Here is a 27729-nt window from a genome sequence, read left to right as displayed (position 1 = left end):
ACACTCTTTTTTAGATTTTTTTCCATTATAGGTTATTACAAGATATTGAAAAAAAAAGGAATTCCCTGGCCGTCCAGTGGTCAGGACTTGGTGCTTTCACTGCCGTGGCCCGGGTTCAATCCCTGGTCGGGGAACTAAGACCCCACAAGCCTCGAAGCAGGCCAGAAAAAAAAAATTAAGATATTGAATATAGTTTCCTGTGCTTCAATAAATTTAAAAAATTATATTTTGTTTATATATATAATTGAAACACTTTGCTGTACACCTGAATCTAACACAACGTTGTAAATCAACTATATACTTCAATTAAAAAAAAGAGAGAGAAATTAGGCAAAAAAAATCTATTGGTGATTAGTGGTTTTTCTTTGGTTAGTTGCCTATGTATAACTTGGGTACACTTTTCAGTTAGGGTGCTACTATAGTTTTGACAGTCTTCAAAATTAAAAATTGGGGGTCATATGTGTATTATATGTAAATAAATTTCAAATATATATAAATACAAAACATACGTAAATTATAAACATATGTAAATAAGTTTCTATGATATATACATATACAAAGCTTATATGTATATATTTGTTTACATAACTATGTCAACCTTGCTTATGGTGATTTTTTTTTTAACGTGCAAATATTATTTTTTATTTGAAAGTAACCAAATCTACCAACTTCTCTTGCATAGTTTCTGGCCATTTCAATAACCATCTGATCCACTAGATTTCCTGCTAAAGGCCTGGTGTCAGCTGAGTGAAAGGAAAGAGCATGAGAAGAGCTAGATCTGAAATCCAGATTGGCCACTTTTTAAGTAAGCGACTCTGGGCAAATATTCCTAATCGTCATGCACTTTGGTTTCCTCATCTATCAAATGTGGACAATACTGTCCCTCTCGGTGTTGTTGTGACATGTGATCCTCTACACAGCGGGTGCACAGTAAATGTCAGGTCCCTCAACCCCTCCTCTGTGGGACCCCCCTCAATTCAACCAGCACCCCGTTGGCCAGCACCACCCACAGTCAACAGGATGAATCAGGCCCTTGGGGACTCCAACCTTACCCCAGCTTGGGTGGGAAATAGTGGGTATTTATCGAGTCTGTTTCACTTTTCACTTTCCAACACCTGCCCCACTCCAGAGTTTCTGCTCTTCTTTCTCTTAGAATTCCCTTCATCCTCTTCCCTTCCCAGAAGTCAAGTTGATGATCTGAGGGCCGGATCCCCAGCTGTGCTCCCAGGGCTGCACCTGCTGGAAGGCTCACACCCCAACATTCCAGGCTTCGGAATCAGTGCCTCTGGACCCTTGGCAGGGCTGCTGGGGGAACCAAACTTACAGAAAGACTGTTAGGCTGAAACATCTACACACAGATTGGGGGGAGAGGGGTACCTAATTGAGAACATTGAAAAATTCCTTCAAATGCTTGAAAAGAGTAAAACAAGATATCCAAAGCTGTCATGATCAAATAACTGCTATACCGGCTGGTAGTTTATATCAACAATCTGCCAAGACCACTTCTTAGATTTCAGAAAATGTTTTCATCTAATTCAACACTGTCACTTTCTAACAGCTCATTTTCCACTTATCGTAAAGATTATCCTAAAACTGCAAAGCAAATTGAATGGAATTTTATAGAAATGGGAGTCAAATCAAGACAAACTCCCCAAATGGTAGATTTCTGACAAAAAGAGAATCTTCTAAAATACAAAGCATGTGGTGGCAGTCAGTACAGAGGGGAGATCACAGATTCTGTCTTCCGCACCATCTGCCCGTCTTCCGCCCTCTGCATAGACACTGCTATCCCTGCCCTCGATCACACACGCTTCAGGGAAATGTCAGGATTATTCCTGCCCACAAATCACATGACTGGTCCAGGATCAGCGCTACAGCATCTTCCTTCATGGTGTCTTCCAAGTCATTCCATTCTTTCTACCTCTAGTCTGCTTGATCCAAATCTGGGTGATCCCATAGGTAGACCCACAGACTGTGGCTCATCTGTTCTGTCCCAACGCTGGTTGCAGGATCTCTCGGTCTGGGATGCTGGTCTTTATGTTTCTTTTCCCAAACAGACCGCAGTTCCCTTGGGGACAAGAGGCTGACTTCCTTTCCCTGGTGTATAGGTTTGCCCAGGCTGCTGTAACAAGTACCACAGGCTGGGCGGCTTAAACGGCAGACGTTCATCTCGCGATTCTGGAGGCTGGACGTGCGAGATCAAGGTGGGCCTGGCTCTGCGGCATCCTGGTGCTGCTGGCAGAAGCCCTGTGCCCGCTGCCCTGTCACTGCCACAGCGTTCCCTGTTGGCCGAAGTCTGGACACAGGGCTGTGCATCTTCCTCCCTCGTTTCTGTAACAGATCAGCTTGGTCTATGCTTGCCTCCTGACTGATCGACAAGTCGGGACCTGGTCCTGGAGGACATGTGCCCCCAGAAGGACTTTGAAGGGGCTTCAGGACAAAGAAAGAAGGGTTGGAGGGCAGCACTGCTGCCGGGCTCCGTCTTCCTCCATCAGGCCTCAGCCTCTGCTTCCCTGGGGCCATGGGCCTGGCTGCAGGTGTGGGTATGAGTGCAGGTGTGATGCAGGTGTGGATGTGGGTGTGTTAGTGTGAATTCAGCTGTGGGTGTGGGTGTAGGTGTGGGTGTGGGTGCAGGTGTAGCTGAAGGTGTGGGTGTAGCTGAAGGTGTGGGTGTAGGTGCAGGTGTACATGCAGGTGTGTGTGCAGGTATGGGTGCGGGTGAGAGCTGAGCAACCCCTCTGGTTTCCACCACACCTCCATCTCTGCTCACAGGCGGAGAAGCCCCTTTTCTCTCTGAATGGATGGTTTCACCTGGGCGCTGCTGGACATGGGATGCCTCTTCTGCTTTCCTCTAAGCCTGGGGTCCTTGGTGTCTGGCTGTTCCCTGCGGTCCTAGTCGGGTCTTAGAACCTGGTTACAGGGAGGGTATCCCTTGGGCCAGGCCCCAGGTCTCAAAGCACCAGGCATCTAGACACAGGAACTCTCTGACCCCACCACACACCCACTGACTCAGAAACTCTGGGTGGGCCCAGGTCTGGGGTTTTCTCAAGCCCCCCAGGTGCGTCTGAGCAGCTCAAGCCTGACACCCCTGCTAACACCTGGGCTGATCTCACCAGCGACTCCGGCCATGGTCTCTCATCAGCAGACGGGCCACTGCTGCTCTGTTCACAGGCAGGGCAGCGTTTGCGCAGGTCAGCATCCCTGCTGGCGTTGCCCCAGGCTTGGCGATCATCTGTGTTCAGACATTCCTCAGTCCTTTCCTGTAAAACCTAATATTTGGGTTTAACAGCTCAACTTCCTCTTGCGAAACAACGCGAACTTCCCCAACCAGACAGAACAGGAACTGAAATTAGTTGCTTTTGATTTTTCAGTAACTGATCCATCCGCCTTTTGAACTTTTTTAAACTTTGTACGTGAAAGTCTTCCAAACTCTGCTCATCCGTCCATTGTCACCTCTTCAAGCTCACCGTTTGTCGGCATCTCGGAGGACAGGAGCAGAGAGGGCTTTTCATCCTCTGGGAAAGCATCGCTTTTCCTGGTCTCGTGTGGATACGCCCACTTGGGGATATTTCACTTCCCACCGTGGACGTGACTCATTTTCTCATCCCGGTTGGACGCTCAGCTCCATCTTCGGGGATGCCGTGCAGGCTGCTTCCCTCCCGCTCCGTCCTCTCCACGGTCACAGAGCTCCGTAGCGCTGAGTCGTGCTGCCTCCTTCAAGGAGCTGGCTCCCCCATGCTCTTCATCACCAGAGACCCATCTAACCGTCACTCAGTCTTCCAACGCATCTTTGGCCTTTGACCCTGTTTCCCGCTTCCTTCTTTGTGAAAATCCATCCCGTGGCCTTCCCACCTTCCTGCCTACACGGCCTCCCCAGGACCTACCCTTGATCATGGGGGTTTGCTTTTTTTTTAAAATTTTGATTGGAGTATAGTTGCTTTACAATGTTGTGTTAGTTTCTGCCGTAGAGCAAAGTGACTCAGTTATACAGGTACATATATCCACCCTTTTTTAGGTTTCCTTCCCATTTAGGTCACCACAGAGCATTGAGCACAGTTCCCTGTGCTGTATAGTAGGCTCTCATTAGTTATATTTTATACATAGTGTCAATAGTGTATATATGTCCATCCCAATCTCGCAATCATCCCACACCCCCCTTTCCCCACTTGGTGTCCGTAAGTTTGTTCTTTACATCTGTGTCTCTATTTCTGCTTTGCAAATAAGTTCATCTGTACCATTTTTATAGATTCCACATATAAGTGATATTATACGATATTTGTTTTTCTCTTTCTGACTTACTTCACTCTGTATGACAGTCTAGGTCTATCTATATCTCTGCAAATGGCACTATTTCGTTCCTTCTTATGGCTGAGTAATATTCCATTGTACGGGGGTTTGCTTTTTAAATAAATTGGCCATACGTTTAAGTATCCTATAAGTCTTCGTGCCCTGAAATTTCTGTTGCATATAAAGTTACCTAGCTTTCCTTGGAATAGAACTTGGGCTGCATTGTAATCAAACCTGAATCCTGACAAGAGTAGGCATGTGAAAACAGACCTTCTTAAAGACTCTAGAATTTCTGATGGTCTGAAAAATAAAGAAGAAACAATGACTGTATTGGGGCTACAAGAAGATGGCGACGCCCATCTCAGGATTTTAAACCACTGCTGTAGCTGGACCCTTAGGCAACCATTCAGTCTGATCTCAAGATTTCATAGTTCCTGTAAATTTCTTAGATTGCATCACCATGAGGTTTGGAGGCCTTACAGGGAAGAGACCATCAGACAGTCCCACACGTGGACAGAGATGGGGCAACACACAGCCTTCTTCAGGGTCCAACGTGGGGCATGTTGCCAGCCCCAGGACACCCCCTTGAAATCTGGACCGCTGAGTCAGTGGTGGGGGCCTGAAAAGTTAACAAGAGGCAGATTAACAGGAGGAAAGAAAGCAAGTTTTATTCACACACATGTGAGTCTGTTCAGATGAAGGGGCTCCCTGAGCAGCTGGCTATAGGGGTTTATATACCAACTTAGTAGGGGAAAGGGAGGGGCAGAAAGGGCTGCTGTGGGGAGACACATGAGCTTTTAGGGGGACACCTGGGAGGTGTGGCAACTGTGGTAATGTTTCTTTGTACAATTTCTCATCCCTGTGTGAGGGGTCAGTCTCCTTCCCCCAGGAGGGAATAAAGTGCTGTCTTTAGCCAGATAAAGGAAGCTCCAGAAAGGCTTCTTCCTGCATCAGCTGTCCCCGGTTCAGATACTCTTCACACCCACTCCGTGAGGCTGAGTGGGTCCCTCCAGGACTAACAGAGACCTTGCTTAGGGTTTGACCAGAAGGACCACTCCTCAGGGGCGTCTGCTCCAGGCTCAATGAGTTGTCTAAATAAGATCTCGATGCCTCCAGAAGGCCAGAGTTTCAGCATTTCCCTGTAGAAACAGGCAAAGATTCCTGAGCTCTGTTCTGTAATTTACTTTTCGTTTCCAAGGCTTGACGATACATACTTGCTGTGGACTGAATATTTGTGTCCCCACCCCCAAATTCATACGGTGAAATCCTAACCCCATGCATGGTGTTGCTATTAGGAGTTGGGACACTGGGGGGAAGATTGGGTTGTGAGGGTGGAGCCCTCATGAATGAGATTAGTGCCCTTATAAAAGGGACCCCAGAGAACTCCCGTCCCTCTTCCCCATGTGAGGACACAGTCTGGCAAATGCGGAAGTGGGCCTCACCAGACACTGAATCTGCCAGCACCTTGATCTTGGACTCCAGGCTCCAGAACTGTGAGACACACATTTCTGTTGTTTATAAGCCATCCAGCCTGTAGCATTCTGTTATAGCTCCCTGAACGGACTAAGATAATATGTTTTTTAGACTACCCATGGGAAATAAATGTGTTTTCATTTCCCAAAGGCTTACTAGAGTTTTGGACTGCAATTGGAACAGATGGGAATCTGAAAACAGTGCTCTCCTCCTGTGAACCCACCAGAGGTAGGAGGGCTGCCCCTACCCTGTTGGCTGTCACCCATCTTTAAAGAAAGGCACCGTGCCACTAAAACTCTGGTTTGAGACTCTCATCATTTATATTCAGTAATTCATCCACAGTGTGGCTCTCAACTATTTTCATATGTTAGCTTATCAGATTTTCGGTCCATCCCCGGGCTGCCGTATTTATCTTGTCTTCTACCCCTCTTATTTGATTTAATTCTCTATTTGTCTGGCTCTAACTGACCATTGGTAACTGTATAATAGAAGACAGAACGAGAAAATCTTTTTCCAGGCACTAATCTTTTAGAACCATATCTGAGAGTCAGCGAGGAGAGAGGCTCAGATCTGCATTCTAATTGCTTTTTATTCTTTACATGAGCAAGTTCTTTTTATTGCACCACTGGACAAACATTTCCGTAAGAGATCCAGTTATAATGATTAAGGAACTAATTCTAACTTCAAGCTACTTGAATAAATATTAACATGGGTCTCAAATAATTTAGGGAAACTGTAAAGAACTATTTATAACCTGAAGCTAATTTTTAAAAATAACTTACCACCGGACTGAGTCTTAGGTTTTAAGAAGTGGGCAAACATAGTGGGGTTCTACTTAATTTTTATTGTCTTGTTTGTGTTTTCCTGTATTTTTCATATTTTCTATAATGAATACACATTACTTTTGAGAAGAGAAAAAGCAGATCTAAACTTCTTAAATTTGAACCTGGGAAAATGGGATGGACGTTTATGGGAAGGACCAAACGAACAACTTAAAATTCATTGTTTACTTTTAACTGCAGTTATATTTCCTTGCACCATTCAGAGTATTTACTGGCTTTGGGAGTGGGGGTGGAGGAAAAGTATGGTTAGTGAAGTGTGTTTAAACTGCCATATTGCGGTGCTAATATTCTGAAGTGTCACTGTTCTTAGGACTTTGCTCAGCACTTATACAATTCTTAACAACTACTGCTTGATGAGGGTGAAAATATTAAAAATGTAGGTTGAAGCATATGAAATTGCTGGTGTTTGAGCTTTTGTGAGCTACTTTGGTAAATTCACTGTACATTTCTTGAGTGCACAATTGGAGAAGTTTGACAAATGTGTTCAGCGGTGGGACCATCACCACAATCCAGATAATGAACATGTCCGTCACCCCAAACCCTCCTTGTGTCCTTGTCACCCTCCTGCCCCGCCCTCCACTGCATAGATAGCCCACCATTTGTTCTCCATTCACCTGTCAGGTATTTGGGTAGTTTCCACTCTGCTACTACAATAGAGCTGCCGTGACCGTCCATACAAGTCTTGGTGTGGACATGTGCTTTCATTTATCTTGGGTAAAAGCCTGGAAATTGAATGGATCATATGGTAGGTACATGTTTAACTTTTTTAAAAAATGCCAAACTGCTTTCCCAAGTGCTTCTTGCAATTTATGTTCCCACTGGCAGTGGTTGAGAGCTCTAATTTCTTCGGTCTTTTAAATTGTGCCCATTCTCGTGGGTACACAGGGGAACCACACTCTGGTTTCGGTTCGTATTTCCCTGCAGGTGTTGAGCATATTTTCGTGGGTGTTATTGCTATCTGTAGATCTTCCTTGATGAAATGACTATTCAGGACTTCCCTGGTGGCTCAGTGGTTGAGAATCCGCCTACCAATACAGGGGACATGGGTTCGATACCTGGCCCGGGAAGATCCCACATGCCGCGGAGCAACTCAGCCCATGAGCAACAACTACTGAGCCCGCGTGCCTAGAGCCCCTGCTCCGCAACAAGAGAAGCCACCGCAGTGAGAAGCCCGCACACCGCAACCAAGAGTAGCACCTGCTCGCCACAACTAGAGAAAGCCCGCATGCACAGCAACGAAGACCCAGCGCAGCCAAAATTAAATAAATAAACACATGAAAGAAAGAAAGAAAGGACTCTTCAGATCTTTGCACAGGTAGTAGTATTTTTTAAAAGCCCCGCAGATAATTGTAACGTGGGGAGATGGTTGAGAGTCACCGAGAGCAGCCCAAGCTCCGCAAACACTAATCCCCGTGGCAGCTTCTTGCGCCCTCTACTGGCGATGGGGGGTAGTACCCTCCCTTACCCAGGTTCAAGGAGAGGGTGAATCCTTCCAGAGCCCCGAGGACCCTTCTGGAGCCAACCTCAGCACGAGTCTTGTAGGGGATGTCGAAGTGGGGAGGGATGGCCGTCTCCTCCCTTCCTCACATACGCCTCCATCGGTTAAGAAGGAAACTATAGGCCTAAAAAGTAATCAATCGTGTTAGGCCCCAAGGCAGCAGATCAAGACTTAATACCTAACCCAAATACAGTTTCAGCCTTTCCTGGAATGTGATGTTTAACCGACCAACCTGGCATTTCCTGGTCAGCACTAGGGGGTAATCTGACTGATAGACCCACTCCAATCCCCCCCCCCAGAAGGGTGACCTCACCTCCAACAATGCATTCTTTGTTAATAATCCTCCCTCCCCCACTCCCTGCCACCTTTAAAACCCTTTCCTTTCCTGCAGCTCAATGAAGCTACTTTCTACTTGCTAGATGGGCTGCTGCTGGGTTCATGAATCGTTCAATAAAGCCAGTTCGATCTTTTAAATTACTCATTCACTTTTTGTTGTCTAACACGATAAAGTTACAAAAGTGATACATGTGGTTTTTTGTTTGGTTGGTTTTGGGTTTTGGCCACACCCTGTGGCATGTGGGATATTAGTTCCCCCACCAGGGATCGAACCCGTGTCCCCTGCAGCAAAAGCTTGGAGTCTTAACCACTGGACCATCAGGGAAGCCCCTAGATGCAGTGTTGTGTTTTGTTTTGTTTTGCTTTTTACATCAAATGCAAAGTGTAAATGTAACACTACCTTGATACTTGCCCTGTCCATGCTCATCCGGAAGGGGTATTGCTGTAAACAGTTGAGGGAAAATTTTTTTTTTTAATTAAAAGAAAATCAGTTGAGAGAAATTTTAATGAAGAAAGCATGGACTTCCATCTTTGTTCTCTCTTTCAATTAATATGTGACCATGGGCAAGGCTCTGGGTATACTTAATGCATAATTTCCTCATCTGGAAATGAAGTTATTGCCTACTCTCCTTTTCTCATGGGGTTTTATGACAATTAAATGATGTGTGTGAAATGGAACATTTACAAAAATGTATCTGTACTAAATCTTGATGGAAATATCAACAATTGTCAAAGAATTTAAATTATTCTTACCACAGCCTTCAAATAAAACACAACTAAGTTGAAAACAAACAATAAAAAGAGAGTTTGAAAACCTAAATGTTTGTAGCTTAGAATGAAACACTCATGAATTATGGAAGAAAGTATAGTGGGGAATCACAAAATATTTAGAACTGAACGTCAATGGGCAGTTTATTAAAGCTTGTGTGATGCAGCAAAGGCCATACTTAGAGGCAAATTTATATCCTTCAATGCATTTATTAAAAAGAAGAAATATTTAAGAGAACTAACTTAAGAGTTTGTTTTGGGACTTCCCTGCTGGTCCAGCGGTTAAGACTCTGAGCTTCCAATGCAGAGGGCGCAGGTTCAATCCCGGGGAACTAAGATCCCACATGCTTCATGGCATGGCCAAAGAGGGGGAAAAAAAAAGAGTTTCTTTTTAAAAGTTGAAAAAGGAACAGAAAGTAATTTTTTTAATCACAAGATAATTAAAAATAGTAAAAATTAATAAAAGTATAATCAAAGAAGCAATAGAAAGGGTGAATAAAACTGAAACCCAGTTTAAAAAAAGATTACTAATACTTCAAACTCTAGTAAGACTGACAAAGAAGAAAGAATCACAAATAAACTAGATATAGAATGAAAGGGTGATATGGCTACAGACTAAATTTAAAATAATAAGAATACTATACATGTTTTATACTAATATTTTGAAAGCTTGGATGAATAAATGATTTTCTGTAAAAACTGCTAAAGTTGACTGAATAAAAAATGGAAACTATAAATAAATTAATAATTAAAAAAATTAAGCCAGTAGTCAAGAGTCACCCTCAATCAAAGATACCAAGCTTGGCCTCAGAAAGACAGATAACTCATATTTCATATAGACTATATGAAAAAGTAGAAAAAGAGGGGAAATTACCCAAATCAGTTTGTGAGGCTGGTATAGGCTTGAATACAGAGTACAAGGAATGTGAAATATTGACCAATATCACTTGTGACTATAGGTGTAAACTCATAAATAAAGTATCAGCAAAGGAAGTTCAGCAACGTATAAAAACACTAATGCACCATGACAAGGTAGTTTAGCCCAGGATTACAATATGTTGTGAATCAGAAGATGTATTGTTGTAATCCACTGCAATAATAGAATAAAGGACAAAAAACATATGATCACTTTAACAGTTACAGAAATATTGTCTGATAAAAGTCAATAATCATTTGTGATTTTTTTAAAAAAGTCTTAACAAACATGGGATCAAAGGGATTTTCCTTACCCTGAAGAAAAAGGTATTTTTCAGAAGCAAACATCACACTTCCTATTTTAACTTTAAAAGCATTTCCATTCAAGTAAAAGAAAGGCAAGGTCATTTGTTATAACCCCTATGATTCTTCAAGGGCATCCTGGCAAATACAGCAAGAAAAAAGGAAAACTAAGAGTTAACAGAAACTGGAAAGGAAGATGCAAATCTTGTTATTATCTGGAGATGATATAATTGCATATGTAGAAAATCTGAGATAATTGACAGAGAAATAATGGTTTTGTTGGAAGTAATATCTATGCTACAAAAAAGTCAATAGCATGTTATAATCAACCATAAATATTTATAAAATGGAGTAGAAAAAGATGCCATTATTCATACATCAAAAGTTACCAAAAATAAATATAATACAGGATATATGAGACTTTTATGGAGAAAAGTATAATCATTGTTGAAAGACATTTTCAAAGATAGAAATAAATGGAGAGTCATGTTATGACTTATGCATGAAATAAAGCTGAAAATGGTGAAGGTGTCTACTCTCCTCAAATTAATTTTTTTTTGAATTTTTGAATTTTATTTTTTATGCAGCAGGTTCTTATTAGTTATCTATTTCATACATATTAGTGTATACATGTCAATCCCAATCTCCCAATTCATCCCACCACCACCACCACCACCACTTTCCCCCCTTGGTGTCCATACGTTTGTTCTCTACATCTGTGTCTCTATTTCTGCCCTGCAAACCAGTTCATCTGTACCATTTTTCTAGGTTCCACATATATGCGTTAATATACGATATTTGTTTTTCTCTTTCTGACTTCACTCTGTATGACAGTTTCTAGATCCATCCACGTCTCTACAAATAATCCAATTTCATTCCTTTTTATGACTGAGTAATATTCCACTGGATACATGTACCACATCTTCTTTATCCATTCATCTGTCAATGGGTATTTAGGTTGCTTCCATGATCTGGTTATTGTAAACAGTGTTGCATTGACCATTGGGGTTCATGTGTCTTTTTGAATTATGGTTTTCTCTGGATATATGCCCAGTAGTGAGATTGCTGGGTCATATGGTAATTCTATTTTTAGTTTTTTAAGGAACCTCCATACTGTTCTCCATAGTGGCTGTATCAATTTACATTCCCACCAACAGTGCAAGAGGGTTCCCTTTTCTCCACACCCTCCCCTCTCCAGCATTTGTTTTTTGTAGATTTTCTGATGATTCCCATTTGAACTGGTGTGAGGTGATACCTCATTGTAGTTTTGATTTGCATTTCTCTAATAATTAGTGATGTTGAGAAGCTTTTCATGTGCTTCTTGGCCATCTGTATGTCTTCTTTGGAGAAATGTCTATTTAGGTCTTCTGCCCATTTTTGGATTGGGTTGTTTCTTTTTTTAAATATTGAGCTGCATAAGCTGTTTATATATTTTGGAGATTAATCCTTTGTCCATTGATTCGTTTGCAAATATTTTCTCCCATTCTGAGGGTTGTCTTTTCATCTTGTTTATGGTCTCCTTTGTGGTACAAAAGCTTTGAAGTTTCATTAGGTCCCATTTGTTTATTTTTGTTTTTATTTCCATTACTCTAGGAGGTGGATCAAAAACGATCTTGCTGTAATTTATGTCAAAGACTGTTCTTCCTATGTTTTCCTCTAAGAGTTTCATAGTGTCTGGTCTTACATTTAGGTCTCTAATCCATTGTGAGTTTATTTTTGTGTATGGTGTTAGGGAGTGTTCTAATTTCATTCTTTTACATGTAGCTGTCCAGTTGTCCCAGCAACACTCATTGAAGAGACTGTCTTTTCTCCATTGTATATCACTGCCTCCTCTGCAATAGATTACTTGACCATAGGTGCATGGGTTTATCTCTCGGCTTTCTATTCTGTTCCACTGATCTATATTTCTGTTTTTGTGCCAGTACCATACTGTTTTGGTTACTGTAGCTTTGTAGTATAGTCTGAAGTCAGGGAGTCTGATTCCTCCAGCTCCGTTTTTTTCCCTCAAGACTGTTTTGGCTATTCAGGGTCTTTTGTGTCTCCATACAAATTTTAAGATTTTTTGTTCTAGTTCTGTAAAAACTGCCACTGGTAATTTTATAGGGATTGCATTGAATCTGTAGATTGCTTTGGGTAGTATAGTCATTTTCACAATATTGATTCTTCCAATCCAAGAACATGGTATATCCCTCCATCTGTTTGTGTCATCTTTGATTTCTTTCATCAGTGTCTTATAGTTTTCTGAGTACAGGTCTTTTACCTCCTTAGGTAGGTTTATTCCTAAGTATTTTATTCTTTTTGTTGCAATGGTGAATGGGATTGTTCTCTTAATTTCTCTTTCTGATCCTTCGTTGTTAGTGTATAGGAATGCAAGAGATTTCTGTGCATTAATTTTGTATTCTGCAACTTTACCAAATTCATTGATTAGCTCTAGTAGTTTTCTGGTGGCATCTTTAAGGATTCTCTGTGTATAGTATCATGCCATCTGCAAACAGTGACAGTTTTACTTCTTCTTTTCCAATTTGTATTCCTTTTATTTTTTTTCTTCTCTATTGCTGTGGCTACGACTTCCAACACTATGTTGAATAATAGTGTCAAGAGTGGACATCCTTGTCTTGTTCCTGATCTTAGAGGAAATGCTTTCAGTTTTTCACCATTGAGAATGATGTTTGCTGTGGGTTTGTCATATATGGCCTTTATTATGTTGAGGTAGGTTTCCTCTATGCCCACTGTCTGGAGAGTTTTTATCATAAATGGGTGTTGAATTTTGTCAAAAGCTTTTTCTGCATCTATTGAGACGATCATATGGTTTTTATTCTTCAATTTGTTAATATGGTGTATCACATTGATTGATTTGCATATATTGAAGAATCCTTGCATCCCTGGGATAAATCCCAGTTGATCACGGTGTACGATCCTTTTAATGTGTTGTTGGATTCTGTTTGCTAGTGTTTTGTTGAGGATTTTTGCATCTATATTCATCAGTGATATTGGTCTGTAATTTTCTTTTTTTGTAGTATCTTTGCCTGATTTTGGTATCAGGGTGATGGTGGCCTCATAGAATGAGGTTGGGAGTGTTAATTCCTCTGAAATTTTTTGGAAGAGTTTGAAAAGGATGGGTGTTAGCTCTTCTCTAAATGTTTGCTAGAATTCACCTGTGAAGCCATCTGGTCCTGGACTTCTGTTTGTTGGAAGATTTTTAATCACAGTTTCAATTTCATTACTTGTGATGGATCTGTTCATATTTTCTATTTCTTCTTGGTTCAGTCTTGGACAGTTATACCTTTCTAAGAATTTGTCCATTTCTTCCAGGTTGTCCATTTTATTGGCATAGAGTTGCTTGTAGTAGTCTCTTAGGATGCTTTGTATTTCTGTGGTGTCCGTTGTAACTTCTCCTGTTTCATTTCTAATTTTATTGATTTGAGTCCTCTCCCTCTTTTCTTGATGAGTCTGGCTAAAGGTTTATCAATTTTGTTTATCTTCTCAAAGAACCAGCTTTTAGTTTTATCGATCTTTGCTATCATTTTCTTTGTTTCTATTTCATTTATTTCTGCTCTGATCGTTATGATTTCTTTCCTTCCACTAACTTTGGGTTTTGTTTGTTCTTCTTTCTCTAGCTCCTTTAGGTGTAAGGTTAGATTGTTCATTTGAGATTTTTCTTGTTTCTTGAAGTAGGCTTGTATTTCTATAAACTTCCCTCTTAGAACTGCTTTTGCTGCATCCCATAGGTTTTGGATCATCGTGTTTTCATTGTAATTTGTCTCTAGATATTTTTTGATTTCCTCTTTGATTTCTTCAGTGATCTCTTGGTTATTTAGTAACGTATTGTTTAGCTTCCACGTGTTTGTGATTTTTACGTTTTTTTTCCTTGTAATTGATTTCTAAGCTCATAGCGTTGTGGTTGGAAAAGATGCTTGATATGATTTCAATTTTCTTAAATTTACTGAGGCTTGATTTGTGACCCAAGATGTGATCTATCCTGGAGAATGTTCCATGTGCACTTGAGAAGAAAGTGTAATCTGCTGTTTTTGGATGGAATGTCCTGTAAATATCAATTAAATCTGTCTGGTCTATTGTGTCATTTAAATCTTGTGTTTCCTTATTAATTTTCTGTCTGGATGATCTGTCCATTGGTGTATGTGAGGTGTTAAAATCCCCCACTATTACTGTGTTACTGTCGATTTCCTCTTTTATAGCTGTTAGCATTTGCCTTATGTATTGAGGTACTCCTATGTTGGGTGCATATATATTTATAATTGTTATATCTTCTTCTTGGATTGATCCCTTGATCGTTATGTAGTGTCCTTCCTAGTCTCTTGTAACATTCTTTATTTTAAAGTCTATTTTATCTGATATGAGTATTGCTACTCCAGCTTTCTTTTGATTTCCATTTGCATGGAATATCTTTTTCCATCCCCTCACTTTCAGTCTGTATGTGTCCCTAGGTCTGAAGTCGGTATCTTGTAGACAGCATATATATGGGTCTTGTTTTTGTATCCATGCAGCGAGCCTGTGTCTTTTGGTTGGAGCATTTAACCCATCCATGTTTAAGGTAATTATCGATATGTATGTTCCTATTGCCATTTTCTTAATTGTCAAGGGTTTGTTCTTGTATGTCCTTTTCTTCTCTTGTGTTTCCCACTTAGAGAAGTTCCTTTGGCATTTGTTGTAGAGCTGGTTTGGTGGTGCTGAATTCTCTTAGCTTTTGCTTGTCTGTAAAGCTTTTGATTTCTTCATCGAATCTGGATAAGATCCTTGCTGGGTAGAGTAATCTTGGTTGTAGGTTCTTCCCTTTCATCACCTTAAATATATCGTGCCACTCTCTTCTGGCTTGTAGAGTTTCTGCTGAGAAATCAGCTGTTAACCTTATGGGAGTTCCCTCGTATGTTATTTGTCATTTTTCCCTTGTTGCTTTCAATAATTTTTCTTTGTCTTTAATTTTTGTCAATTTGATTACTATGTGTCTTGGCCTGTCTCTTCTTGGGTTTATCCTGCCTCGGTCTCTCTGCACTTCCTGGACTTGGGTGGCTATTTCCTTTCCCATGTTAGGTAAGTTTTTGACTATAATCTCTTCAAGTATTTTCTCAGGTCCTTTCTCTCTCTGTTCTCCTTCTGGGACCCGTATAATGTGAATGTTGCTGTGTTTAATGTTGTCCCAGATGTGTCTTAGGCTGTCTTCATTACTATTCATTCTTTTTTCTTTATTCTGATCTGTGGCAGTGAATTCCACCATTCTGTCTTCTAGGTCACTTATCCGTTCTTCTGCCTCAGTTATTCTGCTATTGATTCCTTCTAGTGTATTTTCTTTTCAGTTATTGTAGCTCTGTTTGTTTGTTCTTTAATTCTTCTAGGTGTTTGTTCTTTAATTCTTCTAGGTCTTTGTTAAACATTTGTTGCATCTTCTCGATCTTTGCCTCCATTCTTTTTCCAAGATCCTGGATCATCTTCACTATCATTATTCTGAATTCTTTTTCGGGAAGGTTGCCTACCTCTGCTTCATTTAGTTGTTTTTCTGGGGTTTTATCTTGTTCCTTCATCTGGTGCAAAGTCCTCTGCCTTTTCATTTTGTCTGTGTTTCTGTGAATGTGGTTTTCCTTCCACAGGCTGCAGAATTGTAGTTCTTCTTGCTTCTGCTGTCTGCCCTCTGGTCTCCTCAAATTAATTTTTAAATTCAATGCAATTCTAATCAAAATAGCAACATATATTTTACGGAAGTTGACAAGCATACCCAAAATTCACCTAAAAGGGCACAGAGCCACCATTTGACTCAGCAATTCTACTCCAAGGTACTTCCCCAGAGAACTGAAGACATATGTACAAGCACAAAATCTTGTACATGAATATTCACACAGCATTATTCATAGTAGGCAAAAAATGAAACAAACCACATGTCCACCAATGGATGAATGGATAAATAAAATGTGGTCTATCCACAAGATGGAGTACTTTTCAGTCATAAAAAGGAATGAAGCACTGACACATGCTACACCCTGGATGAACCTTGAAAACGTGCAGCTGTGTGAAAGAAATCAGGCCACATATTCATTCCATTTTTATGAAATATCCAGAACAGGCACATCTGTAGAAACAGACAGTCCATTAGTGGTGGCCAGGGGCTCGGGGAGGGGTCGTGGAATATGGAGTGACTGCTGATGGGCACGGATTTCTTTTCGGAGTAATGAAAATATTCTAAAATTCGGAAAACATTATAAGTGGACTTGCCCTACTCCCTACTAAGATTGTTAACAATGGAAACCATGTGTCATTATTGCCCGGGTGCTAAGCACACAAATGCCCATCAGTAGAGGAGAAAAGAGAGTGCATCACCGTACAAGGGAATACTGTTCAGCCTTCAAAGGAAGGAGACTCTGCCCCATGCCACAGCATGGATGAACCAAGGACATTATGTTTCAGGGTCTGTCACAGGCTGTAATCAGGCCAGGACTGGGGTCCCACCTGAGCTGGACAGGGAGGGACCAACGTCCCAGCTCAGATGGTTGTTGCAGGATTTGGTTCCTTGTGGCCCATTAGACCGAGGGCCTCAGTTTCTTTCTGTCCGTTACCTGAGACCATCGTCAGCTCCTTGCCGTGTGGGACTATCCATAATGCAGCTCTGTCATCAGCTGGTAAGGGAGAGGGACATTGGGGTCTGCTAGGGGATGAAGACACATCTATGTTACGTGGTCATGGAACAGGGCTCCCATCCCTCTGCCACATTCTACTGGTTAGAAGCAAGTCACAGTTCCACCCACACTCAAGGGGTTGGGATCCCACAGGGGGTGACCCCAGTGGCGGGATCATGGGCCCAAGTCAATCTGCCCGCCACACCTGGGCTGTCGGTAAAATGGTCCCAAGGGCAAACACACCCTTGTAAGCCCCACACTGACTCTACCCTGTGCTTTCACAGGGCAGGGTATTCCTTCTAACATCAGTCCCATGAGGCCCCAGAGAAGAGCAATTCAATTCTGGAAACATCACTGTTTACTTTCTAACACCTGGACACAGAATCTGGCTCCTAACGCTTCTTTTGGAGGCTAGACTCATCCTCACCTGTGTACTAAGTTATAAACACCCAATGGGTGTGGTTCCGCATTTAGTTAAGCAACAAGTGCAGGCTTCTCACCCAAAAAGATGGTTACTTCTAAATATTACTAGAAATGAGATTTAAAGGAAGAAAATCTCAACATTGGGAAAAGAGAGCATTTTTCCAAGGAGTCCCAGTTGAACCTGTTAATAGAGCTTTTAACTGCAGGGAGATGTGTCACAGACCGCAGAAAGCAGTATTTTGTAGAAAATCCAAAGACAGGTTGTCCGGAACAGGAAAGACAGCAACAGGACAAGAAGCCAACAGCACGTTTCTGGGCTTGGACAGAGTTCTTCTCTAAGGTCCAAGTGTCTAACGGGAGGAGTAGCCAAGGGAAACTACAATATGTACTCAGAGGTGTTCTGGAAGCCTGAAGATGGACACTGAGGTAAAATCAGAGGAGTGTGTGCTGTCCCAGGGGCCTGGTGTCCGGGAGGGGATACAGTAAGTCCCCTACATACAAACGAGTTCTATTCTGACAGCACGTTCGTAAGTCCAATTTGTTCATAAGTCCAACACAGTTAGCCTAGGTACCCAACTAACACAATCGGCTATATAGTACTGTACTGTAATAGGCTTATAATTCTTTTCACACAAATAATACATAAAAAACAAACACAAAAAATAAAGAAAACATTTTTAATCTTACAGTACAGTACCTTGAAAAGTACAACAGTTGGCATACGGGGGCTGGCATGGAGAGAACAGGCAAGAAGAGTTACTGACTGGAGGAGGGAGAGGAGGTGGGAGAGGGTAGAGCTGAAAGATCCTCAGCAATAGGAGACGGAGGGCGAGCTGCAGTTTCACTCACGCCTGAGGTTCCTGGAGCGCACGGTCGCATCTTTGAAAGCTCGCACCTTGAGGGTTCGTATGTAGGGGACTTGCCGTATCAGGGCAGAGCTGTCTTTATATGGATGTGTCAGACCCACCTCCCCCCTGTTGGGTAGGAGCAGAAGCCCGTTTGCAAATACCAGCGTCATTAGTAGCCGGGCAGCATTGATCACACTGTCCTTGAGACCAGTGGTAAAAAATGTCCACATATTGAGATGCAGGGAAGACGTTGTGGCTTATGCACGAGTTAACTTGAATTTTATGCTAACTGAACCAGCCTGACTGTGGCCTATCAGACACACGTTGTACATCCGCTTTAATTGGTAAAGAAAAGGGCACATTGACCGGAAGTAAAAAATGTCCATGTTAAAAAAATCCCGGGCTTCCCTGGTGGCGCAGCGGTTGAGAGCCCGCCTGCCGATGCAGGGGACGCAGGTTCGTGCCCCGGTCCGGGAAGATCCCACTTGCCGCGGCGCGGCTGGGCCCGTGAGCCATGGCCGCTGAGCCTGCGCGTCCGGAGCCTGTGCTCCGCAGCGGGAGAGGCCACAACGGTGAGAGGCCCGCGTACCGCCGAAAAAAAGGAAGAAAAATAAAGCTTAACTGCCTCCCATCCTGAGATGTCAGTGCTGGTCGTCCTCTGATGATAAGACTCCCTTCCCTGGTCTAGGGCCACGCTGACTCGCTGTGTACATGCTGATCTGTGTGTGTTTTTCCTTGAAATGTATCCTGGACTTGTTTAAGGTGCTTTGCTCTGACAAGATATAAAACTGTGCTGGCAACCGTGCTTCTCTGGAGCAGTTTCTCAGAGTTATCTGGGAAGAGGGCTTCTGGGCTAGCTCTCAGTTTGGCTCAAATAAAACTCTTCTATTCTTCTTGTAGATTGTTTACTGATTATTTGCGTCGACACCAGCAGGGCTGTGGTTGATGGTAGTGCTCTGCCCCTCACCTCTGCCAGCCTGACTATCTCCGGGCCTCTTCTCAGTGTCCCTCCAACACTGGAGAACAGGCTGCTTAGAGATCAAACAAAATACTTGCCCTTTGAATCTTGTCTGTTGGCTGTTTGACACAGTACAAAAGTGAAGTCAACCCAAAGAAAGAAAACTCCACCTGTGATAATGACCCCCTGGTGCAGCATCTAAAACCTACTTTTTCTCACGAATTAATCTATATTTTATGATTTGGCTGAGAAACGTGAGCCTCAGAAAGGCTAGAGGTATAAGTTAACCAGTGTGGGGTAGGGTAGATCACACCCAGACGCCAGCTCTGCTGTCTGGGTCTCATTTTCTTCAGCAGTAACATGGTGTTAGGTTCCCTACCCCCTCAAGAAAAAAACAGATAAAAGCCCTAGTACCTCAGATGTTGGGGAGCCCAGTGTTGCCCAACTCAGCATCGCTGGGACCCAGGCTCTCTCCATCACTCCCCCCACCTCTGCCGAATATTGGCTCAGGTTCAGGCAAGATGACCTCAGGGCCCCGAGACGGCTTCCCCAGGTCCAGGTACGTGTACAGACTGGACTACCCGCTTTGCCTCTTTAAGAGCATAGAACCCGCTCCTCGAAACCTGCCTCATAGCCTAGTGGCCAGGATGGCATTGCTCATGCATAAACCCTACCAAGGGAAGTGGGGTCACAGTGCCAGGTTAGATCAGTCCGGATCAACCTTCAGACCTGGGGAGAGAGCCGCCATTCCGAGTAAAGTGACAGCATCCGAGTAAAGTGACAGCATCACACCTAGGCCAGGCAGGCAGAAGGTGGCTCTTGGGCAGGTCCCCCCGCTGCCTCTTCTTCCTCGTTTCCCAGCAGTGCCCAGCCTCCCAGCCGTGGCACTGGGCACCCTGTTTGTATTTTGTGGGTCCACCTGATCTACACTAGCCCCAGCACCTTGCAGGTGCCCTGTGCATGTAAAGAATTACTACCTGTTCGTTGAAGTGAATTAAGTAGCCTTCGACATATTTGTTCTGCCTTACAAACCTCTAATTAAAACAACACCATAACCATATCATGATGGCCCAGGTTAGAAACTTGATCAGGCACCAAGCCTGTGACCTGGAATGTCTCTTGATCTCCACAGAAGCAAAGCTGCTAATTCCTCTTGCTCTAATAAAGCACGCCTACGTTGAATTCATTCCTCTGGCCTTTTGAGTTGAAGGCAAACAGTGTGGCCTGTGCTTTTCTCTAAAGTATTTATGGGCGATCTAAGCCCACATGAATTGCTTCATCCTTATTATTCACATTTTCTAATTGTTCCCCACGTCTCCTAGATGGAGGGTAACAAAACTTTGATGCTCAGATTTTTACTTAGTGACTCATGTGGCCTACAGAATAAGCAAATGATTTTCCTCCACAAACTTGGACTGCATCGTTGTTTTTTTCTACCCAATAAACTTGTTAACTATGCCAAATGTTTTTTAAATTTAATAGTACCGTATTCCCTAAGGATTCCCTAATACAGCCTGGCTTCTCTCTCTCACTTTTTGTTAACTTGCCCCTGAATCAACTGTGAGAAATGATTCTGACCCATAAAATCGTTATGCCCACCAACCAAACAGAGGTTCTAATCCTCTTCTTAAGATTCTTCATTAGGTTTCCCTGCTTCCTGGATTGGACTTGAACTCCTGGAACCCATGTTAAAGGCCACCTGCCATTTTGCCCACATCTGCCTCAGACCCGTGCAAATCTAGTCCTGGTTCTCCCAGCTATTTTCCCTCTAAGACAGAATATAAGTGTTAATGTCAGACACCAGCTCTTAGCAAGGCCTAAAGGCATAATCTCTGCCAAGAAGAGGTTTAGCAGAAACAATGGCGAATCAAGAGTCCAGAAAGGTCTGTGTTCCTTTCACTACCATGATAAAATTTCATAATTGTCTCCTGAGTTAATTTCTAACTCACCTCCAGCAGAATTTCTGCTTGAATAACCTCTAAAGGATCAGACGTAAATACAGCACTGTCTGATAACGATGGTTAGGTCTGGGCTAGTTTTCAGAGTTTATAGAACTGATGTTCATCCGAAATTGCTCACATTGACCACGTTTCAAAACACAGTCATCCTAGAGACAGCAGAGGGCACTCCAGGTGAATATTGAGTAACTGCAAACAAACATCCCAGGAGGAAATGTGACCTGGAGTGTAGGGTGTAGTGCACGATACAGCACACGCTGAAATTTCTCCCGCTCAAAGCTAACCTAATATTTTCCATTTGTTTAGCTTCTTAATGTCCTAGGTCTGTACTGTCCCACATGGGAGACCCCATGTGCCTATTTAAATGTAAGTTAATTAAAATGTAAAATTCAGTTCCTCTGTTGCACTGGCCACATTTCATGGACTCAAAAGATACAGGGGGGGCTTCCCTGGTGGTGCAGTGGTTAAGAATCCGCCTGCCAATGCAGGGGACACCGGTTCGAGCCCTGGTCCAGGAAGATCCCACATGCCGCGGAGCAACTAAGCCCGTGCGCCACAACTACTGAGCCTGCGCTCTAGAGCCCGCGAGCCACAACTACTGAAGCCCGCGTGCCTAGAGCCCGTGCTCCGCAACAACAGAAGGCACCGCAATGAGAAGCCCACGCACCGCAACGAGGAGTAGCCCCCGCTCGCCCGCGTGCAGCAACGAAGACCTGACGCAAGCCAAACAAAACCTACGAATTGTTCATTTCTGGAATTTTCTATTTTAATATTTTCGGACCTTTGTTGACTGAGGGTAACTGAAAGCAAGGCATGCAAAACCTCGAATGAGGGGGGACGACTGTATGTTATTCGGAGGTGATGTTGGGAAGGGTGAGGGACAAGCGGTGGGCGCCCACGTTGCGGGCTGGTCACCTTTCACTCCCGGTCCTTCAGGCTTTATAAGACAAATCATGATGGCATCGGTGAACCTGGACACCGAGTGAGACGAGCCCCACCCACCCACCCTCTTATTTCTTATCCCCGCAAATCCACCAGGGGGCAGCACCGCCTCTCAGACTTCACAGCCTCATAGAGGAGCAAGGAAGATGCAGAGTGTAACTGATTTGTACTCATTTCCTAAGTTTACACAGATCTTTTCCCCCAAATCTAAGGGGAGGTGCCATGAGAAGGAACTCACGTTCTGTGAGAAGCAAGAATCGCTACATCACAAGGTTAGAGGTGGCTCCTAGGTGACCCATTGAAATGTACATTTACATTTATAAATGTATGTTTATATGTTTCCATTTGAAATAGAAAAGGTAATGTAATAAAATTATTACATAAAATAAAATATAAATAAAATAAATGAATAAAATAAAAAATTCATGAATTCACACTGGTAATAAATAACCTACTGGTTAATAAAAAATAAAATTAAAATTCTGAATAAAATAAAATAAAAATTCAGTAGTTCATACTGATAATAAATAATCTGGCAAACACCACCTTAACCAAGCGATCAAAATTGACGAAGTTAATGTCACCTCAAAAAGGGGCACACTGACATTGCTTGTGTAGAAGATCCCGAATAATCTCAGAAGTATCTGCTGAAACTAATAGGAAAATTTAGCATGGTCAAAGGATACAATGACAGTATATAAAAATCAACTGTATTTCCATATATAAGCAATGAACAATTAAAAATTAAAAAATAATAATAGCATCAAAAGCATGATTTGGGTGTGTTGATAGAAATGTCCTAAATCATGCGGTGGTGATTACCTGATTATATACATTTGTTAAAACTCATAAAACTGTACACTTAAAATTAGTGAATTTAATTGTCATGTAAATTATACCTCAATGGAGAGAGAAAAAGCACCTACTGTGTGCCCAGTTCCAGGTGCTGAGCACACAGCACAGAACAAATAAATCTTTTCCATTGGAGCTAACTTTCTAGTCAGGGTTAGACCTTTGAAGATGAATGAATGAATGAATGCACATGTCAAGCAGTGAAAAGTGCTATGAATTAAAATAAAGCAGGGCAAGGGTGCAGGATGGGGGGAGAGGGGGTGTGAATTGTCTTATACAGAATGGGCAAGAAAGGATTCGCACAGATAAGACGACAGTTGAGCCGAGACCTAAATTAGATGAAACCGACCGTCTCCGGCCGCCTTTGACCGGCAGAGGCCCGTCCGAGGGCGGGGCGACTCCGAACCTCTGACCACTGGGAGTCGGCCGCCCGCTTCCGGCGGCGGCGCGGGGGCGGCCGGGAGCCCGGAAGTCCGTCGAGGGAGGGGAGTCCCGCGGCCGCGCGGGGGCCGCCGGGATACCGGAAGTCCGCCGAGGGCCGTGAGTCTCGCGGCCGCGCGGGGGCGGCTGGGAGACCGGAAGTCCGCGGATGGCTGTGAGTTCCGGCTGCGGGGCCGTCAGGAGCTGCCTGGGAGGTAAGCGCGATACCGGCCTTCCCGGTCATGGCCAGCCGGGCGGGGGCCGGGGCTGCGGTTGCCGGCGCCGCCGTTGTCGCGGTGCTCTCGGCCGCGCTCGTGCTCTACGGGCCGCCGCTGGACGCAGGTACTCGGCCGCGGGCTACTCGTCCGGGCGGGAGGCGCCGCCGTGGGGCCGGGGTCGCGCGGAGCCGCGGGTCCTGGGTCCACCTGGGGAGGGGTTAACCAAGGGACCCCGAGGACCCCGGCCAGGCCTTGGCTGCTGAATAGAGCGGACTGTGTAGAAAGAATGAGGCGTAAACGGGACAAGTGCGTCCGGCTTGGAGCACCATCCCCTCCTGTATGGTTTTCCTCTCTTGCCCTGCGGATATTATTGTACCTAAGAGTTTTCAAACCGCTGGACAGTGTGTTGTATTATCTCACTTCTCCCAACAACGTGGAGAGGCTGCTGTTTTGTAAGGAAAGAGGCCCTGAGCCAAGGTTCCCAGCCAGAAAGTAGCTGAAATGGTAAAACGCGCTTTGGCTGTAGTCCTTAGCAGCAGGCAGGACAGAGAGTAACTGTTAGGGGGGTTTGGCTGTTTGGTTTTGGGCACCGTAGCTTCAGGAGATTTGAGGAGCATCGAGGGGCCCCTCAGCTTCTGCACTTCACTCAGTCACACCAGCCCAGGCGCTTTTGGGCACCAGTTTGTTCGGAGATACTTTATCTGTCGCAGTTGGTCTTAAATTCGTACACTCCGTGATTGGTTAGCAGGATTTCTCTTTGAGTCGGCTTGAGATTTCATTATTAGGCCGAGCTGCGGAGCTTTTACCAAAAACTGGCTTCCCATCCCAGCTTTAGGGCATCTCAGTTAATTTAAAGCTTGCTGTCACATGTTCCAAATTAGCTACGGTTCACGTTAAATTAAAGCAAGAAACATTGGTATTGCAAAGTTGTGAGTGGCAAGTAATTGTAGAAAACAGCCCAGAATAAAGAAATCTGTTTAGCTCTCCTCAGCCACACTTTAAAGCAAACAAAACCAGACGGGTATGGCGTGTTCTTCTAGATTCAGAATTATATGAAGACAAATTACTTACTAGGATAAATTTCAAGTTGCCTCTTGCCAAGGCCTTTTTATCCTTAAGAACTTTGATGTTTGTATTTCAATATTTCTGTGGATAAGTCCAAACAGTGCATGTCAGTAAGCCAGCTGAAACTTGATTCTCTGTGGAGTATAGGGAAGTTGAACTGACCTTCCTTTGGCCCTCTCACTGACAGGTGTTGATCTCAGGTGAGTGTTACAAAACCCTAATGAGCAGGGTGGATTGTGCTTTGCAGTCATACAATTGCAGTTAAAAAGTGAAAACGCTGTACTTCTCAACAGTGATGTTTTTTACCCATCCCAAATTGGTTTCAGAAGGCATTTGAGAAGGATTTGACTTGTCTTTTGGTTGGTGGCGTGATTATTTGATAAAAAAAAAAAATTTTTCTGCCTGAAAATGGCAGCATTTTGGTAAAATGGTGTCTTCTGCCCTGGCTTATCCGTTTGTAACCATAGCATCTTCACAGGTCTGTCTCTGAGCCTCAGTTTCCTTGTCTGTAAAAGAAGGATAAACTGGCTCCCAATGAGGAGAGTGAGGCAAGATGCCGTTAATTCATCAGGCATTTATTGAGTGGCTTATTCTGTGCCAGGCTCTGTTCCAAGTGGTTGAGGGTGGGAGTCCAGCCCTTAAGTCACAGGTGGGGCTATACCTCATTCTGTGGAGGCAGAAGGTGCAGGGGTGGTCTTGGGATGCTCTTGTGTGTGGCTACCTGCTTAAAGTGATGGCAACTAATAAACCCAAAACATTGTAAGGGACTCAGAACGATCCGTGAGTGACTGGTGAGCTTGGTTTCTATCTTTACAATTTCCAGACTTTAAAAAGCACCTGTATTTATTGTTCTGGGGCATTTGGAGGAGAGACCATTCTCCGATATCCTCGCATTGACCAGTCACCTTATGCTAGGTGTGTTCAAGTTTGACACAGATGAATGGCAAGCACCACGGTAAGCGCACAGACGGCTCGTCAGCGGTCAGCAGGGCCGTCCTGAAATCCACCTGTAACAGCTGTGGTTCCTGTCCTGCAGCTGGCCAGGGAGCCTAGGCAAGAGTGTCTCAGGGCTGCTGTGCACGGTGGCGAAGAGAGTGCGTGGCTGGGAGTCTGGGGTGCAGGCGGGTGTGCGGGAGGTTGGGGCCGGGGGCGGGGAGTGAGAGTTGATTGCTCTGTTAGGTCAGCGCCTCTGTGGCCTGGCTCTGTCAGGTTGGCCCGGGGCAGAGGCGTCCGGGGCTGGACTGATGGTTGAGCAAGCCTTGTGCCTTTTCACGGCCAAAGGGTTAGGGTTACGGCGATTCTCTTTGGAGTTTTAATCCTGTGTTGATTTGGAAGAAGGTAGGAAGGCGTTTGGATGGATGGTAATTAATATTCTTTTTACATCTTGGGTCTAAGCATCCATCTGATATATTGGCTAAGGAGGCATTTATTTACATCTACTCATTAAGGAAAATTACGTGAATAACGTCGTTGAGTGAAAAGTAAAATTGTAAGAGTGATAGAAGATAAAGCTCTTTTACCACATGTATGGAGCTGAGTCAGTCTCTGTTCTTCACTTGGACTTGTGACCCACGTCTGGTTTTCCTCTGCTGCTGAGATAATGGGAAGATAAAAATATTGGATGCCTTTTTTGTGAAAATGTTGTTCGTATCAGCAAAGATCCTTTAATTCTAGAGAAAATGCATGCTTTATTATCTATTCATACATTTGGCTCTACAGAACACAGGATTTCTCTCACAGCTGAGCTGTTTTTAATAATATGGCAAAACATACAACATAGGAAGTTTTTCAAGAAAGGCCAATTAAAATTAGCTATTTATAGACAATTCAATGATCAAACTATTTTAAAATGCCACTTTGAACCCAGTGTAAGATGTGTTCCTTATTTAGAATGCCATTTCCAGGTTATTTGATTATCTAATTGAGTGTTGGAACCACGACTGGAAAATGAATTGGGAATAACATGAACCACCTGTCTGGCTTGAATAGACCGTGGAAAGTAGCAAAGGGGAGAAGAGACCTAATAAACTTGAAGGAAGATTACGATGAAATATGTGTAGTTCATGAAGTAACAGTGCGTTAAAAAAAACTTTCTGAAAGCTTAAGTAGACTTCCAAGACGTCTGATGCATTCGAAGTAAATCTGGTCCGTGCAACAGTATTAGTAGTGTTGTGTTGTTACTTCTGAACAGCATTTGCTTATAGAAATGAAATGATGAAACCATTGGATAAAAATCTACAGCATTCATATTAAGCCAGCTTTGGGAGGTGTTTTGATTAATGGGGTATTTTGTTCAAGTCTGCTTTTGATGTATGCTGGTAGACACTTACCTTTCTGAACATTTTCCTGTTTTTCAGTTTTAAATCAAGCATTTCCACTGCATACAGCACGCTCAGTAACGGACATGGAGGCTGCTTTGCAGCTGGTGAGGAATGTGGTGCCTCCTCTGGCCGCCTGGAAGCACAAAGGGCAAGCTGGGAGGATAGGCGTGGTGGGAGGCTGCCCAGAGTAAGTTGCGCGGACACAGCGTCCTTCTCTGGCTGTCGCCTACCTGTCGTCCCTCCGTCCGTCCAGTTGGACCCCAGGGGTCATTTCCAGGTGTCCTCTGATATTCCGGCAGTAGTTTTCAGTGATGATCGTTTGATTGAGTAGCAGGGAAAGCATGGGGCGCCGAGCGGGTGAGGCTGCTGCTTTCTTTGTGCTCTGTACTGGCGGGTTCGTCGCTGTGAGCCGTGGTTGCTTTGTAGCCAGGGCAGACGGCCAGCATCTGCTTGCTTTCCTTTCTTAGTTCAGAGATACTCCCGGAGGCTCCTCGTGACGCCTGACAGATCCAGCTTTCTTCTGAGGCCTTCTTTCTCTTCTAGCTCTATGTATTGCGCTGCTGTGTCGACACATAAAGATTGGGAATTTGTCCTTGCCTGTGATACCTGCTGCCTTTGACTTAATTCGACCTTGGTTACCGTTCAGTTTCTGCTGCCTTTCTGTTTGCACTGATACGCT

General features: G+C 43.6%; 1 protein-coding gene across 13 annotated transcripts in view; it reads left to right on the top strand.

Annotated features, from left to right (window-relative positions):
• Positions 1-27729, top strand: part of NAXD (NAD(P)HX dehydratase) — a 48437-nt gene that overhangs the window by 4380 nt on the left and 16328 nt on the right. For 6 of the 13 annotated variants that reach the window (XR_003791668.1, XR_003791669.1, XR_003791670.1 and 3 more), the window contains exons 1-2: positions 23669-23788; positions 27087-27237. Coding sequence is in view for 10 of the 13 variants with exons in the window: in XM_029209825.1 (XP_029065658.1) it covers positions 23689-23788; positions 27087-27237 (251 nt within the window). In the remaining 3 variants the exon portion in view is untranslated. The other 7 variants (XM_029209828.1, XM_029209824.1, XM_029209819.1 and 4 more) reach the window with 5 other exon arrangements.

This window comes from Monodon monoceros, unplaced genomic scaffold, assembly GCF_005190385.1.
Source record: "Monodon monoceros isolate NGI ecotype Baffin Bay Population unplaced genomic scaffold, NGI_Narwhal_1 Super_Scaffold_8, whole genome shotgun sequence".
Lineage (NCBI taxonomy): Eukaryota > Metazoa > Chordata > Mammalia > Artiodactyla > Monodontidae > Monodon > Monodon monoceros.
The sequence above is the reverse complement of the archived record's forward strand: the minus strand, read 5'-3'. Positions and strand labels throughout refer to the sequence as shown.